Source organism: Arvicanthis niloticus, chromosome 22, assembly GCF_011762505.2.
Source record: "Arvicanthis niloticus isolate mArvNil1 chromosome 22, mArvNil1.pat.X, whole genome shotgun sequence".
Classification (NCBI taxonomy): domain Eukaryota; kingdom Metazoa; phylum Chordata; class Mammalia; order Rodentia; family Muridae; genus Arvicanthis; species Arvicanthis niloticus.
In genome coordinates this window covers 17,665,175-17,683,666 of record NC_133429.1, presented here as the reverse complement: position 1 = coordinate 17,683,666, position 18,492 = coordinate 17,665,175, and the positions used below count along the sequence as shown (strand labels likewise).

The 18,492-nt window shown below is 39.0% G+C and overlaps 1 protein-coding gene across 4 annotated transcripts in view; it reads left to right on the top strand.

Annotated features, from left to right (window-relative positions):
• The window catches only part of Vezt (vezatin, adherens junctions transmembrane protein), a 60,468-nt gene that overhangs the window by 13,339 nt on the left and 28,637 nt on the right, over nucleotides 1–18,492 (top strand). For all 4 annotated transcript variants that reach the window (XM_076920021.1, XM_076920020.1, XM_076920023.1 and 1 more), the window contains exons 2-3: nucleotides 12,720–12,848; nucleotides 15,863–15,952. In XM_076920021.1, the coding sequence (XP_076776136.1) occupies nucleotides 12,720–12,848; nucleotides 15,863–15,952 (219 nt within the window). The remainder of the gene's footprint in view (nucleotides 1–12,719; nucleotides 12,849–15,862; nucleotides 15,953–18,492) is intronic.

Here is an 18,492-nt window from a genome sequence, read left to right as displayed (position 1 = left end):
GGAGTGAAGAGGTCTAAGTTACAGGTAGTATATTAATAAATCTTTCGTCCCTGGACTTTCTGAGTATTGCCACTAGTATTCATTGGGACTCCAGGGTGCTAGACCCACCACAGAGAAGTAAACCGAAGTGATCACTATCTTGAATTTGAAATAGGACATTTGAAGACATCCTGTATTTAAATATGCATTGCAGTCAGTATAGCTGGTAGAATATCACCATCTATATCTTACTAGGGGAATCGTCCTGGCTGAGCCACAACCTTTAATCTCATATGATTTAAAACCTTTATTGAAAATGGACCTTCTACTTCAGCATATCTTGCTTTGCTTTAGTGGTTGGTTTATTTGTTTGTCTATCTGTCTGTCTGTCTGTCTGTTTGTTTAATGACAGGCTATCCTTGAACTCTACATATGTATACAAGAAATTCTTCGAACTCCTGATCCTCCTGCCGCCTCCACCCACAAAGTGCTGAGACTGTAGGCATGCACCTCTGTTCCTGGTGCCTCTGGCTTTCTTAGATGGGATAGTCATTTTGAGAGAAAGGTTTCCTTCATCTCTTTAAGAACTACAGAGCGGCCAGGCGGTGGTGGCGCACGCCTTTAATCCCAGCACTTGGGAGGCAGAGGCAGGTGGATTTCTGAGTTCGAGGCCAGCCTGGTCTACAGAGTGAGTTCCAGGACAGCCAGGGCTACACAGAAAAACCCTGTCTCGAAAAACAAAACAAACAAACAAAAAAAAAAAAAAAAAAAAAAAAAAAAAAAGAACTACAGAGCGGGCTTAAAAACCTCAGGGAGGACTGGCAAGATGATTCATCAGGAAGCCTGGCCACCTGAGTTTGAGTCCACATGATGGAAGTTGACATGGATTCCCAAAGGTTGTCTTCTGACCATCACATACACACCATGGCACTCACATGCTCACCAGCACCACTCCTCCCAGAAAATAGATCAATGGAAGAATACAGAGAATCTCTTTTGTGCCGTTGTTGTTGGTGGTGGTGGTATTTTTCAACTTTGGAGTAGGCAAGGAAAGGGAGTATAAAGTTGATATGGTCTCTTAACCTCCAGATTTCATTTTAATGATATCTGCATGTTCTTCTCGCATAGTGTTAGATTGAATATGCTTGACATTTTGGCCTTTTCCAAAGAAAGATCAACTGGAAATGATAGTTGTAAGTGCCTGCCCAAGCATATAGCACCAGCCAGGCAGGTTTCTACAGCTATGGAAGCAGCTTCGTGCTGTCAAGGCCAGGGAAGACCACAGCCCACCTTTGCTAGCGCTCCTCTTGGTTAAGAACAATTCACTGTTGACTGTCTTTTTCAGTCAGTTAAGCTATAAGCTACAAAAAGCCAGCTTTCTCCTTTCTGATGAGTTTGTATGATACGTTTATTTTGTTTTTGATTTAGGTAGTATTAACATTGTTACTATACACAAAGGGCTGAAAATTACTCCTTTTAAAAACTTTCTGCCTGTAGTATCTCACATAAGATTAATTGATGCTGTTCATTTCAGTGAAAATGTTTAGAAGCCGGCAGCCAAGTAGATGTGTGAATCTGTGTCTTGCCTGCTCTACTGGTGTATAAATGAACTTGAAATAACACTAGTGTTAGCTAACACCCTTTGAAGGCATTTTCAAGCCCCACACTCAGTATTGCTGAGTAAGAGTACTAAAATGATGGTCAGGTTTTTTTTTTTCAAAGCACGGCTTCTGATAGAAAAATGCTTAGTAATGACAGACACGCCCTCCAGTCCAGTGGCCATTTTGTACTGTAGCTCTGGAGAAACAAGTGGGAATCAGAGAAGCCAGTCTGCAGCAGCAGAAAGAATATGGACAAGAGGCAGTAAATATTTCAGCGAGGAAACTGGAAAGCTTAAAACTATGCTGTCTGTGAGTAGTTTAGTCGGACTATGTTTTATGTGCTCTTTTAATATTTTTAAATTCTGCCATTAGTTTTTGTCTCTGTTGATGTTACAGAGCAATTAAGTGCTTTGATTTGGGGCCTTTGGAATTAGTGGTATTTTAGAAGTTGTGCTAAAATATGTAAGCTCCAACAAATATTTCCTATTGTTTTAAATTTTTAATCTTGCAGGATACTAGCCCATATTTCCCAGTGCTTTAAGAGTTGAAAGGTAGTGTGTAGTTCATTTTAGAGTTACAGACATTTACTGGGTTAAAAACAAGCAAGTGGATACTGGTTTCTATAGGGAAAGAAACTTATTTTTCATTGTATAGCTTGTTGATTGTTGATTTGAATTTTGACTCTTTAAGTAAAGTCCTCATTTGACATTTTAGAAACTGATTGCATGATGTGGTAGTGATAGTCTTGGTGTGACAGTGACAGTCCTCCGCACATCCATGTATTCTGACGTTAGCCTGGCTGGAATAAGTCGTAGCAAACGAAGGCATTTACCTTTTCCGTTGTCAACAACCTCCCCAAAGAATATCCATCTTGTATGTGATGTCACAATCAGACCTTTGGCTTGTCTGCTTTTTAAGAAAGCTCCTCAACATGTTACCTCAGCTGGTGTCAAACCCTGGGCTTGAGTGATCCCCCACCTCAGCCTACTGACTGTCTGGGAACTACAGGCCTGTTTTACCATGCCATGACATTACTTTACTTTACAAATGTGTGATCAAAGATTTAATGTTTTAAAACAAGAAATAAATTGTGGTTTGCAGGCAGTCAGTTGCCCATCAAATCCTTTTAACTGTCAGTGCCTTTTCCTTAAAGCTTTCATTTTAAAATCAGGCTGTTATATGGTTGTTATACTGTTGGCATGGTAGAAACTTCTGAAAATATGGCTGACTGACTTTGGACCACACGTAAGTTAATAAACATTTGAAAAGAAAAGTTAGTAATTTGGTGAGTTCCATAATGGGCTAGAAATCGCTCATGAGCCTCTGAAGCAGGATGAGCAGAGATTTCTGTAGGTAGGAAGCCTGCACACAGAGTTCCTTCCCAGATCTTGCAGATGCAGGTCTCTATGCCAATGCTTTGTTCCTCACACCGCGGTAGTGGCCTCTAGTGTGTCAGCTTTCCTGTTAATCTTGTGTATAATATAGACTGGCAAGCCCTAGTAACTTAACATCTGACAGTAGTTAGCATTTTGCCAAATCCAACAATAAAGATATATATAATGCATTAAATCATTAGTTTTGGTATGGAAAACAGCACAAGTTGATTTTGTTCATTTGTTAAAGTAACAATTGGATACTGATACTTTTTTATCAATAGGGCTTACACTGAGTTCATTGTTTTCAAGAATTACTTGAATGTATTATATATAATATGAAATATAATATTATATATATTAATTCAAATAATACAGGAATATAAAGGCTTGACACCTAGTATTAGAAGTGGTAGGTCAGTGGATATATATGTTTGTATTTTCCTCCCTTTACTTACAGTATATAAAGGTATCTGTTTCCCACACCCTTGCCAGTGATACATGTTGCCAGATTTCTCTTTTATTATTTAGATTTATTTATTTGATTTTTACATTTATGAATATTTCCCTGCATGTATGTCTATGCTCTATGTGCATGTCTGGTTCCCATCGAAATCAGAAGGTACCTTGTAAGCCACTTGTAGGTGCTTTTAAACCAAACCCAGGTTCTGTTAGAGCAACAAGTGCCTTTAACCACTGAGCTGTCTCTCCAACCCCCTGTGTTAATCACTGAGCCATCTCTCCAGCCCCTGTGTTAACCACTGAGCCATCTCTCCAGCCCCTGTGTCTGACATAGGTCTGCCACTATATTTGTTTTCTAAAAAATTGAATTTATATGTTCAGTAGGCTAACTCTCCCAATGGCTAGTAGTTAAGGCTATGTAATTAACATTGGCTATCTATCACTCAGGCTCCTCCCCACCTCCTCCCCAGCCCTTGGGTTTTCTAATTAGGATCTCCCTGGAGCCTATTCTGACCCTAAAATCTAGAGCCTTCCCCTTATGTGTCTCCCAAGTGCTGGCAGTGCACTCATGCATGATTACATATGGCTCAAAGTTACTTCTAACTTGCTGTTTTCTCCTCTAACTGTTGCTTTGCCGGGGTTTCATGTTTCAGTAAACATCACCATTGTTCAATATGGAATTGTTGAAACCAGAAGTGTAGGTACAGTCCCTGTTTTTCTGTTGTCAGTCACCTTCTGCTATAACCTCCCTCTTTCACCTCCAAGTGTAGGGATTACAGGCATGTACCACTACCACATTTTGCTTTGATTTTAAAGTCATTAATTTCTTTTCACCCAGCAGTAGGAGGCTGGCTAGGTGATGGCAGGAATGAAGTGCTGTGAGAACACCTAAAAGAAATAAGTAGAAGATCATTCCTGATACAGAAAGATCTCCACAGCGTAGTAAGTGAAGAGAGCCAGGTGCAGAAAAATGAATGAAGTACATTCCATTTTGTATAAACATTTCAAAAGCCATTCACACATCCATAAATATTTACTACATTTTGAGGAAAAGCATCCCAAGCTAAAGAATGTCTATTTCATTTTGAAAGAAAAAGGCTAAGTGCTGAGGGTTGGCTAAACAGTTATTTCTCATTTTGTGTCTTTTGGTTAAGATTTTAATTTAAAAATAGCAAAGCAATAAAACAAATATATAAGAATAAGCAAATTATATGTCTTGATCAAATGTAAATGGAACACAAGTGGAAAAAGTTTTAATAAGCCCTGACCAATCAGCACAATTGTGGAGGGTTGATTCCATGAAGCCTTGATCCTTCCCATAGATAGCAAAGTCAACAGATGCTGGAGTCTCTTATACAAAATGAGATGGTGTTCGCATGTACCCTGTATATATGCTCCAGTGTACTTCATACCTTGTCTGGGCACTTATGCACATTATATAATGTAAATGTTGCATACTTGTTAAGGCGATGACAAGAAAAAGGTAACAATTTTGCAAACAGATACTAGTTTGTCTTCTAAGTATCACCTCCCCATGGTTGTTTAAATTCACGGGAGTGAAATCTATGGCTATAGAGAGCTGAGTCCATGGACACTGGGAGTATTTTTCATGTCAGTATAAAGGAAGTCACCCAGGAAGGAGCCATTTCTGAAGGAGGCAGAGTTTACTTAGACACCTGCTTTTCCAAGTTTCTATCTATGGCCAGTTAGTGGGATGCACATTTCTTGGCTTGATACTCCAACAGGTGTCTTCTAATAACCAAAATTCACTTAAAGTATATGAAATTCAAGGAGAAGTAATCTACTAGTTCTTTAGCTCAGCTAGAATTCTTGCAAGCCTCAAGTTTCAAAGTTAAAGTGAGGTCATGACAGTTCTGTAAAGAAACTTACCTTCTTGCTACCCATGGTGGTGCACACCTGTAATCCAAGCACTCTGAAAACTGAAATAGGCTCACTTCCAGTATGAGCCATCTCCATGGAGACATGTGGTTCCAGGAATAGGGTTTACTCCCTGTTTCTGTCCTTGGGAGGCTCTTGCATATGGCATACCATGAGATGCAGTGCTGCAAAGCTAATAATAGAAAGACATCATTATAGGAGGCAAAGACCATTGCCAGTTCCTCCGGCCATGGTGCTTTCAGCCAGTGTGGTTGGTCATTCTGTAAAACAGCTCTTCAGTTGTGTCGCCTCCAACAGATTTATAGTTTGTCTTCAAGTTTTCTTCCCCCTGGGTGCCTATACCACTTATTAGAAGAGTTCTCCAGCACTAGACCTGAAATTTATATCTGGTTCTGTTGTGTTTGAAGCACATTACAAGAGATAATTTAATAAGGAAAGTATTTTATCCAGCCTGTCCATTTTTGAACTAAACTTAGTTTTAAAATAACGGCATTGATACTTTTTATAGAATGTTATCATAGACTATTAAATAAAAAACAATACCACATTAAATGAATGCTTCAGACTTTACAGAGACATTGGTTGGATAGGACCTAATATCTGAAAGTGGGGCACAGGGGTGGGAGACACCATGAAGTGCCCTAAGGAGAAGACCTCAATGAGCCATTTTCTTGAACTTTTTGTTCAACAACAAAAAAATTAGAGCTTTCTTGTCTGCTTTTATTTTTATTGCAAAAATATGCTTCAACCACCAAAAAAACCCTTAGCACAACCCAAAACTCTCGGCTCTTTTCCTCCCTTAGCGGAATTCTTTCTGGTGCTGTGGTGTGTGTTTCTGTCAGCTAGGATTTACAGGAACAGTGAACCACAAGGATTTCCTGAGGAGGAGCTCCCACATGCTGTGTCTGAGTTTTCTCATATTTCTTTTGGCAACAGTGATTCACTTCAAGACTTAAGAATTATACTTTGAGTCCAGTGTTAATGTTTTCTTTTCACAAAACAACCAAAACATTCGTAATTCTGTTTTGCTTAAACCAAAGAAAAGAGTTATGCTGTAACAATCCATTTACATGCCTCCTTTCCAAAGTTACTATTAGTGTGTAGTAATGCTCATTATATGAAAAATAGACCTGTCCATACATTTAATTGTTTCTTAGACCTACTGGCCCCAAACCTAAATAATAGTGATTAGGACGGTTGCATTAGGGAGGGAATCCTACCTTGTCATTAAAAAAAAGTGCACTTTATATTGAATGACCAAAGTTTTCTTTAAACTTACTTATTTTTATTTTATGTGCATTGGTGTTTTGCTTACATGCATATCCGTGAAAAGGGGTTGCATCCCTTGGAACTGGAGGTATAGATACTTGCAAGCTGCCATGTGGGTGCTGGTAATAGAACCCTGGACCTCTGGAAAAGCAGCCAATTAACTCCTAGCACAACTGCCTGAAACTCTGCTCTTTTACAGGACCCAGCACCACCTTCTGGCCTTTATGGGCACTGCATGCATGTGGTACACAAGCATACATACAGATAAAATACATAAAATAAAAAGAAATAAAAATTTTAAAGACAAGATTCTACACATCTTCTATTACTCCAGTTGTAGTAAGAATGTTATCAAATATGTCAGTCTACTCTTATTTTTTCACTTGAAATTTTTTTATTTAAATACATTGCTTACATTATTACTCCTGATGAGTTTATGCTATTTTTAAGTAAAACAAATATTATAATTTCTAATTTATTTCACTTCTAATTCATGATGCAATAAATGTCAATAAACAGCTATATAACAGAATATGGTCTTTGGGTTCTTCAATTTTTAAAACTATAAAGGTTCTTTTATTTGAGGATGGGGTAAATTGTTTATTTGGGGTTTTGGTTTGTTTGTTTTTTGAAACAGGGTCTCATGTAGCCCATATTAGCATCAAACTTGCTTTGTTGTAAGGGAAAGCCTTGAACCCATGTTCCTCCAGCCTCTATCTCCCAAGTGCTAGGATTACAGGCTTGTCCCATAGTGTTTGGCTTCACAGGATCTTGATTTTTTTCTTTTTAAATAAAATACCTTTTATTCTTTGATATTTTCACATGTAAACAATGTATCCTGATCATATACACCCCAACTCACCCTCTCCCTCCCCCAGAGACCCCAAACCCCTTTATGTCTTCTTTGTTGTTGTTAGTAACCCACTGGGTCCAGTTAGTGCTGCCTGTCCAATGTTGACCCACCTTGTTGACTTGATCTTGCACAGGTAACTGCAGCTGCGGTGAGTTCATGGTTACAGTGCTTGCAGTGTGGGGATCTTGATTTTGAGATCCAAAAGAGATGAGAATGTGCTTTCTTGAGAGCTATCAACTAATATCTAGATTATTTAGCAGTTTAAAAGAAGCAAAAAGAGCATGTTAGCCCCAAACACTTTTAAAGAATTAATGTAGGGCTGGAAAGATGGTTCAGTGGCTGAAAGTACTTATTTTTCTTGCAGAGGACCTGAGTTTGGTTCTCAGCACCCAAATGGTGGCTCGCAATCATCTATAACTTCACTTCCATGACATCTAGTGCCCCTTCTGGTGTCTGAGGGTTTTTGTAGTTAGATGGTACATATAAACCCAAGCAAGCACACACACATACATAAATTTAAAAATACATCTTTTTAAAAAATTAATGTAAAATAATAATTTCACTAAAATGTCTTCTGTGTTTTTAAACCATGCTACAAGGTCTTTCTAGGCAAGTTCATCTTGGCTAACATTTCAGTTATACCAAAAAAAAAAAAAAAAAAAAAAAAAAAAAACTGTCTTTTCAATTGTGTGTTGTTGTTTAAATTTTAAATTTTCTTTTGGCTCAGAAGTTATTGAAGCATAAAAGTAAAAATAAAGCTGAAGTGTAGGATGCTATGATAAACATAAAGGGAAGAGCCTTGGTGCTCCCGCAGGATCTGGATTTGTCTGTGTTCAGAAGTGGTACGATTTCCACTGCCAATCACAAGTAGAAAACCTCAAAAATGAAATATATAATAGGAGACTCTAGGGATTACATCTGTAGATGTATCCTATCTCCACCCTCCAAGCTTCTTCTCAGAAGAATACCTGGTCTCAGCAGAGGCTGTAATTGGAAGAGGATGCAGTAAATTAAGGTCATTGGGTCAGAGTCTCTCCATCTCAATTTTTTATAAGGACCTCTGTACAAAAAATGGCTTTCCTTTTATAAATTATCAGAAAAGGTGTCAAAATGATTCCATTCTGTAAGATGAAAGCAGTAGGAATTCCAGACTTCCTTGTGTATAAAGCTTTATTGGGTCATAACCACACTCTCGGGTTTATGTGTCCGTTGTTTCTCTTGCTTTCACTCTGGAGCAGTGGGCTTGACTCTTCTCCCAGAGACCATATGGCCTACAAAGCTAGAGAAACCTCACTTTGATCCATCGTATTTATTATTCTTGTCCCTGGAGTTCTTGTGAAGAAAGGGTTCTAAAAACAAATTAGAGGTTTTGTTTTTTACTTTTGTTTTTTTAATATATAAACTTTTCAAGAAGGTCAAGCCAAACAAATGAGCTAGTGTTCTTTTGGCACCCTAAAGTCAGCACAGGGCAGGGCTCATAGTTCAACGTGAAAAGCACACTTTCAGTAAACATTATAGGCGATTTTAAAAGAAACCATTTAGAAGTTGGGGTTATAGCTTAGTTGATAAAGTGCTTGCCTAACACTGGGCTCTGTTCCCAACACACAAATGACCAGAAACAGCAGGAGGGTCGAGGTCATTCTTGCCTCTATAGCAAGTTCAGGCCAGTCTGTGCTACAGGAGACCCTGTCTTTAGAAAAAAAGCACATACTACAAAGCCAGCAAGCAACTGAAGGTGAGTGTGATGGTGCGTGCTCATATTCTAGCACTAGGGAGTTCTGGGCCCCACCAGCTAGTGCTGCATCAAAGCCCCTGTATCAAAGAAAATTAACCGTATGTGCTTCCAGAAACTTAAAAATTGAATAAAGAAATAAGAAACCCTTTTCCTTATACTGTTTAAGATATTTTTCTTAAAGGTGAAATGAAAAGGCCTTTGTCTCATATTCCCAGTCTTGCACACTGGTTCCATCACACTCAGAACTCAAGGATAAAATCCAAAGGAAACTGAGTCTAAGGAAGGCATCTCTCCTATTTGCATAATGCCTCATCCAGTCCTTTAATTGTCTGGTTTCTTTGGATAAAGCTGTAAGTAAGCTTCTTTGGTATCTTTTTCATTTAGACCAGTGCTTCTCAACCTCTCTAATGCTGCAGCCCTTTAACACAGTTCCTCATCTTGTGGTGGCCCCAACCATAAAGTTATCTTCATTGCTACTTCATAATTCTAATTTTGCTTCTGTTTTGAATTGTAGTAAAAAGATTTGTGTTTTCCTATGGTCTTAGGTAACTCCTGTAGAAGGGTCATTCAACTCCTAAAGGAGTCGCCATCTAAAGGTTGAGACGGGCTGATTTAGACAACTAAGGGAATGTTTCTCAGTGTCCCTTTACTGTAATAGTTCAGAGTGTTGGCTTTGTGGTCAAATTCTTTATTCAGTCCCATCTCTGGCTGAGTGAATCTGTTGTATCTTCTAGATAAGGAAATAACACTAATAATGATACAGTGAGAATGCCCCATTGAACTTTGAGTGAGATAGTACAAGTCAGATACTTAGGATGTAGCCACAAAGTCAGCTGTGTCAAAGTTGTCTGTGGCAAATGAGTCACTTATGCCAAACCCAGGCACTGTCATAGAGAAGATTCCCTGAAATTAAATTTTCTGGTTCTGTCAATTCTATACAGACCCTCCATTAGCAACAGCCAGAGCTCCAATGAATAAAAATTAGCTCCTTCCATCTGCCCCATGAAACCAGTGGTTCATTTGGCCCTTAAGAACTTTTCCTTGCCCTGACCCTCTAGGATGTCCACCATGGCACATGAGCACCCAAGATTTCAACCCTTTGCTGTTCCTGAACAAACTAGAGTGTTTTGGAGAGTCTGTTTCCCTCTTCCCTAGTTTAGATTGACAGCTCTGTTGCTGGTTTTGTAGCTGTGTTTCTAACACTGATTGACAGATTTTGATAGTCTTGTTTGTTTTTGAAGATTTGGGTATCTCATGGAATGGAATCAAGGCTTTATAAAGATTTGTTTATTTTGTGTGTATGGATATTTTACATGAATGTCTGTTTACCAAGTGCATGCTTGGTGCCTCTGGAGGTGAGAAGAGGGTGTCAGATCCCCCAGAACTGGAATTAGTTACGGACAGTTATGAACTGCCAGGATAGGTGCTGGGAACCAAACCTGGATCCTCTGCAAGAACACAAGTGCTCTTAACTGCTGAGCCATCTCTCTGCCCCCCTAAAGTTTATTTATTTTTAAAGATTTATTACTTTATGTATATGGATGATTTGTATGTATTTGAGAATGTGCTTATTGGAGTCCCTTACACTGGAGTTACACATGGTTATTAGCCAGCATATGGGGTTCTGGAAATAAAAATCAAGTCCTCTGTAAGAGCAGTAAGTACTCCTAACCACTGAGCCATCTCTGTAGCCCCTCGAGGTTTCTTTTTAAACATGTTACCCAATTTTTACTTTAGAAAAGGTAGAAAGAAGGTTACAGTTAATGTATGCTACTGATCCAAGGTAAGTTTCTCAATAGATTTTTCATCTAATAGTAACAGTATGTTTCTGTTTAGTGGAATTGGGGTGACTTGGTATTGTGTGACAAACTTTTTCTGGGGAGAAGCCACACACGTGTCTATTCACCCCAAACATGGAACCCACGACAGACTGAAGTACAGATACCACTAAAATTCAACTTAGTGAAGCAGTGAGTTTTATTGGAGCTACAGGAATATAGGTGAGGGGTCACTTACAGAAGCAGGAATGACACAAAGACAGCTGCATCACCAAAGCCCACCCCCAGGACTGGTGATATCTCACAAAGCTGGGAACCTGGAGCACACTGCACAGTCTGCAGGCAACTCAACAGGTCATAGAGTGACCTTTCCAGGTGCTTTAGGTGGTTTAAACCTCTTCCGTACAACACGGCTGGTTTCTCCCACAAGTCTGATCTCAAGGTGTTCTTTGCAGCTTAGCTTGTCTGAGAGTTTCTTTGTAGCTCAGCTTTATTTACCTGAGAGAAAGTCTCAGCTTTAATTTCATTCTCTGGCAGAAAGGGGCCTAGTGAATTTGATCAGTTTCAGGGACGTCCTGAAGATTTTAAGTTGTTTACCTCCCTCCTTAAAGAACGTCCCTGCAGGGCAGAATGTTTCAGTCTTGGAGGAAACACTTGGGGTCAGGGACAGGATCTGTCCCTTAACCTATGCCCTTTTCGTATAACTTACAAAAAGGTATATGCCTGGAACTCTTCTAAATGCTTCCTGGTTTTGTGTGGGGGGGGGGGGGGAGGTTGTTTGGTTTTGTTTTTGAGACGTAGTCTCACTATGTAGAGTAGACTCATTTAAAACTCAAGAGATACTGCCTCTGCTTCTGTCTCTCTCTGCCCCTCTGTCTCCCAAACATGGAATTAAAGGTGTGTAGGGATCTCTCTGCATTAAATATATGTATCCTGTTTTTTAGGTGAGACAACTGAAGTACCCACGGCAGTTTGTAAATTACCACAGATTACTTAGCTAGTAACAGTCAAGAGCTGGATTTTGAACCTAAACTTTGCTTCCAGAGTTACCTTATTTTAATTTTTTTTCTTTGTTGTGAGACAAGATCTTAAATGATCCAGACTGGTCTTCAACCTCCTTAATTCTGAGAATATGGGGGTGTTATATCACTCCCATCATAAGATGTTTGTGTTTTTAACCACTGTAATCTCATGTTTTTTTTTTTAAACCATTCTTGTATCTGACATTGCCTAATATATGAGTGATAGCTTTTCCTAAAGGAACTTGAGTTTTGCTTATAATGTCAACCATAATGGGTAATATGCATATTAGTGCTAAATAAAGTAAGGTGTGTTATCTACAACATTACATATAATATTATAATGAATATACTTGGGTTTTCTTGGCTTTAATAATAACTGTTTCACTGTAGGTCCTCTTAGCAGTTAACAATAGCCAGCACTGCCTATTTTAAAAATTTGGATTAAAAAAATGTTTAAGAAATCTATTTCTAATTCTGAGTTCTTTTTTTTTTTTTTTCTAGTGCTCACTCAAAAAAATGTGTGTCTGTTTAGAACTTTTCCTTTTTGGGTCTTTGTATTGCATGTTGGTTGAGGTTGATTTATTGTGTTCAATGGCATTTTACTGTAACAGATCATTCCAGTTCTCATAGGAGAGGCCATGAGAAAATGTGACTTCAGCTGGTACTCAGGGGTGATTTTTTAATTTGATCCCAAAACTTTTGAAATATTAGTGATCTTGAAATTTGCTTCATTTCCTGTTTCTTTCAGAATTCTCCACTTTACCAGTACTTACAAGATTTGGGACACACAGATTTTGAAATATGTTCTTCTTTGTCACCAAAACCAGAAACAACAACAGAGGGACCTCAGCCTCCTCCCGCCAGAGTCCTACAGAAAGTAAGAAGCATGCGCATGTTTCATGGCTTCATCTGCTCTTTCCCTTAGAGATTACTTCAGCTGTCTTTTAGGGCCACAGATGGAGCTCAGTGGGACTGCTCGCCTAGCATGCGCACGGCCTGAGTTCAGTTCTTCCTCACGGGAGATTTCTTATTTCATGGATAGTAGAGAACTATGAGAGGGACGTCAGTCTTTACTGCTCATCTGGAAGTTTGTGTGTGTGTGTGTGTGTGTGTGTGTGTGTGTGTGTGTGTGTGTGTGTCTGTGTCTGTGTCTGTGTCTGTGTCTGTGTCTGTGTCTCTGTGTGTGTGTGTCTCTGTGTGTGTGTCTGTGTGTGTGTGTAATTTATATGAAGTGAAATTAAAATGATTTGAGAAATAAGATGTATTTTAAGTATTGAAATTGTCTAGAGGACCAAAGAAATACACTAAAACATTTGCCGGTGGTAGTTCTGTCTTTAGTGCTGTGTTCATTTAATCCTTCCACTGTGAGTTCTGGGGACTGAACTCAGGTGCTCCTTCTTGGTAGCAAGATGCTTTACTGGCTAGTCATCCTGCCATCTTGGAGGTTCATTGTTATTTTGGTGCATGGTTTAAATAGGTTTCCTCTTTATACCACATAGATATTCATTTTACCACTGGGCAAACACACACACACACAATGGCCCTACAGAGTCTGGGGGTCAGGGTGGGGGGGGTGGGAATGTCTTAGTTAGGGTTACCATTGCTCTGAAGAGACACCATGCCCATGATAACTCTTATAAAAGAAAACAGTTAATTGGGGCTGGCTTACAGTTTCAGAGGTTAGTTCATTATCATCATGGCAAAAAGCATGGCGTTGTGCAGGCAGACATGGCACTGGATAAACTGAGAGTTCTACGTCTTGATCTGAAGATAGCCAGGAGGGGACTGTCTTCCACAGGGAGCCAGGAGGAGGGTCTCTTCTGCACTGGGCAGAGCTTGAGCACTAGGAGACCTCAACACCAGCCTATACAGTGGTACACTTCCTCCAACAAGGACACACCTATTCCAGCAAGGACACACCTCCTAATAGTGCCACTTCCCATGGGGCAACTACCTCAGAGAGGTTATTGTAAGCTTGCATATAAAAATTTACCATAGTTAAGTGCCATTGTGTAACAATGTGCCAAGATATTGCTGCAGATGTATAAACCCTTGTCCCCAGCCACTCTCCCAAGTAGAACATGATAAAGTTCCCAGAAATACAGAAGGCACAAGCCAAAGGCTTGACTGTAGGACGGGCTTAAATGGAAGCATCTGCTTCACTGACCTGGATGCAGGGGGACATCTACCTGGACTCAACTCATTAGACCTCTGCAAGATCAGCAAGTGTCTATCCCAACTTCTGGTCCACGCTCAAGAGCTCCCTCTTACAAGTTGTTTGGAATTGGATATAATGTTTTCCAAATAGGTTGGGAGAGACTAATCACAGATTGAAGATTGGACTAAACATTTAATATCTTGTATTAAGTTTGTCAAGGATGACTCCGTTCTTGCATAAAGAAATACTCTACTAATCACCAAAGTAAATGAATATACTTAGGGAGTCAGCACATCTTCTAAGCTTCTCTAAATCTTTTCTTGAGTCATAATTGCCCTAGCTTAGATCTCCTTAGTCTTTATCTACTCATGACCTCTTTTTGTTCAAGAAATTGTTATGCAACCTTAGATATCTAGGTATATAAAACAGGTATACAAATCAAATGTTCTCTGATAATAAATCATAACAAAATTTATTTTAACATACTTGTGTGCATATGGTTTGACCATGTATTAAAATCAAAAGCTATGGGGCATAGTGTCACACACCTTTAATCCTAGCACTTAGGAGGTAGAGGCAAGTGGGTATCTGAGGCCAACCTAGTCCATATAGGGTATTTCAGGCCAGCAAGGACTATATAATAGAAAGACCCTGTCTTAGAGGGGGGAGAGGGAAGGGGCAGACAAAAGCCAGTTTATGTGCTAGTGAGATTGTTGTGCTAGTTTATTTTTACATGAAGAGGTAAATCTTAACTGAATATTTGATCCTGTAGGATGTAGAACATAGTCAACTTTTTTCAAAATTTCTTGGTATTTTGATTCTATGATTGTCAATGCTAAGAATGCCTTTTTGCACAAAAACATGCAAAATTGCAGGAATGTGGTTAGGGCCATTTCAGAAAGTTTAGAAGTCCTGACCTGATTTCAAACACAAATTATTCAGAAAATGACTGTAAGAAAATATTTAAAGTTTTCATTTTCTGTAATTCCCATCATTCTTAAGCATGCAAGTATCAAAAAGGACAACTTTAGATTGTAGAGTCAGAATGAGTTGCTAATAAGTTTATAAAATATTACAGAATGATTTCATTTTATTGCTGCAGTTTGTCTTTGCTTCTCTATGAAGTCCTTTGAAGCAGCAGTTATGTTCTTTGTCTCCATGGATATTTGCAGTACCTGGTACATAGAACCACTAAAAGCTTATAAATTCCATTTACTGCCATGTTCAGGGAGTAGAGCTGGGAAGGTAAATTACATATTTAATTGGTTTGTTAATAAAACTTTTGACATGACAGTTCTTATAAAAGAATTAAAATATCTTTCTGCTTTAGTATTTTATAACCAAATGATATTAATATTGAGAATGCAGACTATACTATAATTTCATTCTGAAATAAATATAATTATCATGTTGACACAGGGAGCCTTTAATATTTCCATGATAAATGGGCTACATCATAGGGACTTTTTTATTATCAGATTTACAGCTCTCATTTTAGTATATTGAATATAAGTCTTATTTAAGGACCCGGGAATGTAATGCAAGTACAATTGTAGGTCATGCTGTTGTACAGCTAGAAGCAGGAATAAGTGAGAGGGCTATAGCACACTGACTGAATGATAACCTGCATGGGGGGGTTTCTCTTTTTCTGATAAAAGTCCAGTTGTTTAGTTTTTCTGCCCTTTGAGTGTATTTAATTAATAATCCTATACAATGTCATTCATAATCTTTAGCAAGGCATCCTGTTGAAACTGACAGAAACCATCAAGAGTTGGACTTTTTCTTCTCAGTACAGTAAGAAAGATGACTTACTCCATAAGTTGGTGAGTGTTACTTCACTTTGCTTCATTTTGTTCCTCTCCATGGTCCCCTGTAATCACGAGAGAACTGAGGGGCTGGAATCTGTGTTTATGCTGATTTTGATATGATTGGTCTTTATTAGAAATTCTACAATAATAGGGAAGCTTTAAACAGGGATAGCTGTATTATTTATATTTCTTATAAAAGGGAGCCAGTGTTCTGATACTTTGTGCTGCCTTGTTTATTAGACTGCTAATTTACTCTCATCCTCCTAAGATTTCTCTCAGGAAGGAAGGAAATAAGTACAGCAATTGGTACAATCAGCTCAGTCCTGAGGGACTGATAAATCACACTTTCCCAGAGTCAATATTGATGGCTTTGCTGGTTCCTGTAAAACTCCCTCCCTCTCACTGTCTCTGCTGTAATGTATCTGCCACTTAGCCAAGCCCCTAAAGAGGCACAGTTAGCCTTACAACTCACCAATGTAAATCCATCTAATATACCCAAACCATTCAGCTTGCTGAGTCCTCTTGGTTCTCAGAGATGTGATTAACTTACAAGCAAGCGTTAGGATTCTCTGCTGACCCTAAGAAGTATGTTTTCCGGTTGTTTTGTTTTGTTTTGTTTTGTTTTGTTTTGTTTTAATTAACTTTTGGAAAGCAGTCATTTACAAAGCCTTCACATTTTGATTGGATACACCACACCATATCATAAGATTTGCTCTATTTACCAGTGAGAGAAAACTAAGGATTAGACAGCTTGGTCTAGTAACTTATTAAGTGAATTCTCCAAGAATGTTCATTCAGCAAGGGAATGATAGAGGGAGAATTTGAACCAGAGCTCCTGATGCTTCTCTAGTTGAGCATTGATGCCTTTCTTAAAAACCAGTGTTTCTCTGTTACCATCACATCAGCTTAGCAATCACTTCAGCATGACATCTGCACAACTTAACCCTGACCAGCTTTGCCTGTCCATAGTTTTATCCATGAATCCAGCCTTTCAACTCCTTTATCCTTGGGATTGTATTTGTGCTGTTACTCTGTGATGGAACTCTTTCCTGTTTCCTCTCAATCTCTGTCAATCTTTTCAGTAAGCAATCCTAGCTTTTCTGAACACTTCATCCTCTTGGGTCTTACTTCCTTTACCAGCCTAGTAGCAATTACCTAGTTGGTAAGTTTGGTAAGTTTTATGTTATGTTGCATAAACATAACGTGTTTTGGGGGGTTGGTGTTTTGGGCTTTCTTTGCTTTTGTTTTATTTTTGCCTCTTGAATTATTTCATCTGTTGTAACATAATATTTTCTGTAGAAACTTGTCTTCACACTTTACAGATGTCAGTGATTTCATCCAGTGAAGTAGGTACTGTTGTTACCCCCTCTGAAGATGAGGAAAGCGGCCCTGGGATGTTATTAACTTGCTTAAGTTATAGAGCCAAGATTCAGGCCTGGGTCCTTGGGCCTTGGCTCTCAGACTTCTTGAAAATGAGCCAGTTTACTCAGGATCCCACTGGCAGTGCAGAGCTCCCAGCTATACCAATGACCAGTGGGTGCTAAGTGACAGCTAAAAATAAGTTCTGGTATGCTGGAAAATAGTAGGCTGCCTATAAATACCATATACCATACCATGTAAATATCATAAATACTAAATATTTCAAAAACTATAAGAACGGATTTTAGAAAATTTCACTGTATAGACATATAAATGTTTGAGACGATAAATATGTAAGTGTCCCACAGTATATATGTACCAAAACTTACATGGTACCCCATTAACATAATTTTATGTTTTGTTTTACTTTGCTTCTATTTTTGTTTTCTTTTTGTCTTACTTTGTAGCCCAGGATAGCTCACTAAATAGCCCACTCTCATGTGAGATATATGGCTCTTGTCCTCTTCCAGCTGCCCAGTTGCTGAGATTACAAGCATAAGTCACCATGCCCTGCCTTATTTTATGTTGTTGTGTGTTACTTAAACAAACAAGGGGCAGAAAGATGGCTCCTGGGGCAGAGGCTCTCGCTGTGAAGCCTGGTGGTCTGAGGTGGACCCAGGAGCCACACAGTGGAGGGGGACACAGTGATACAACTCCTGTGGGGTGTCCTCTGATCTCCAACGGTACCCTTAATTTAAAATGTATAAATAAAAAATAACTACCAAAGACTGAAGATTTGAAATGAAAATTCTGAAAAGCTATTCAGTCTCCTTTAGTGTACATCCCAGGCTACTGTGAGAGCTAGCCTACTGTTCAAAGGCTGCTGCCTCATCTCTCACCCTCTGTCATGCTGGACAGCAGAGTCTACTCTCACAGATTAGAAAGACTTCATCCTTCCAGCCGCTCTGGTCAGTTTTGTTCATGCTTAAGGCTAGCTCAGCTTTTCACTTTTTTTCTCTGACTTGAAATTTAGTGCTTCTATGTCATTTTTATAACTGCCTCTGTACCCCGATACACACTGTTATTGTAATCATTTACTTTCAGTTTTTCTCAAAGCCTTAAATATAGACACTCACAGGCTAAGGGGTGTGCCTTGGGGTCAGAGCACTTGCCTGGCATGTCCAGGGCATGATCTT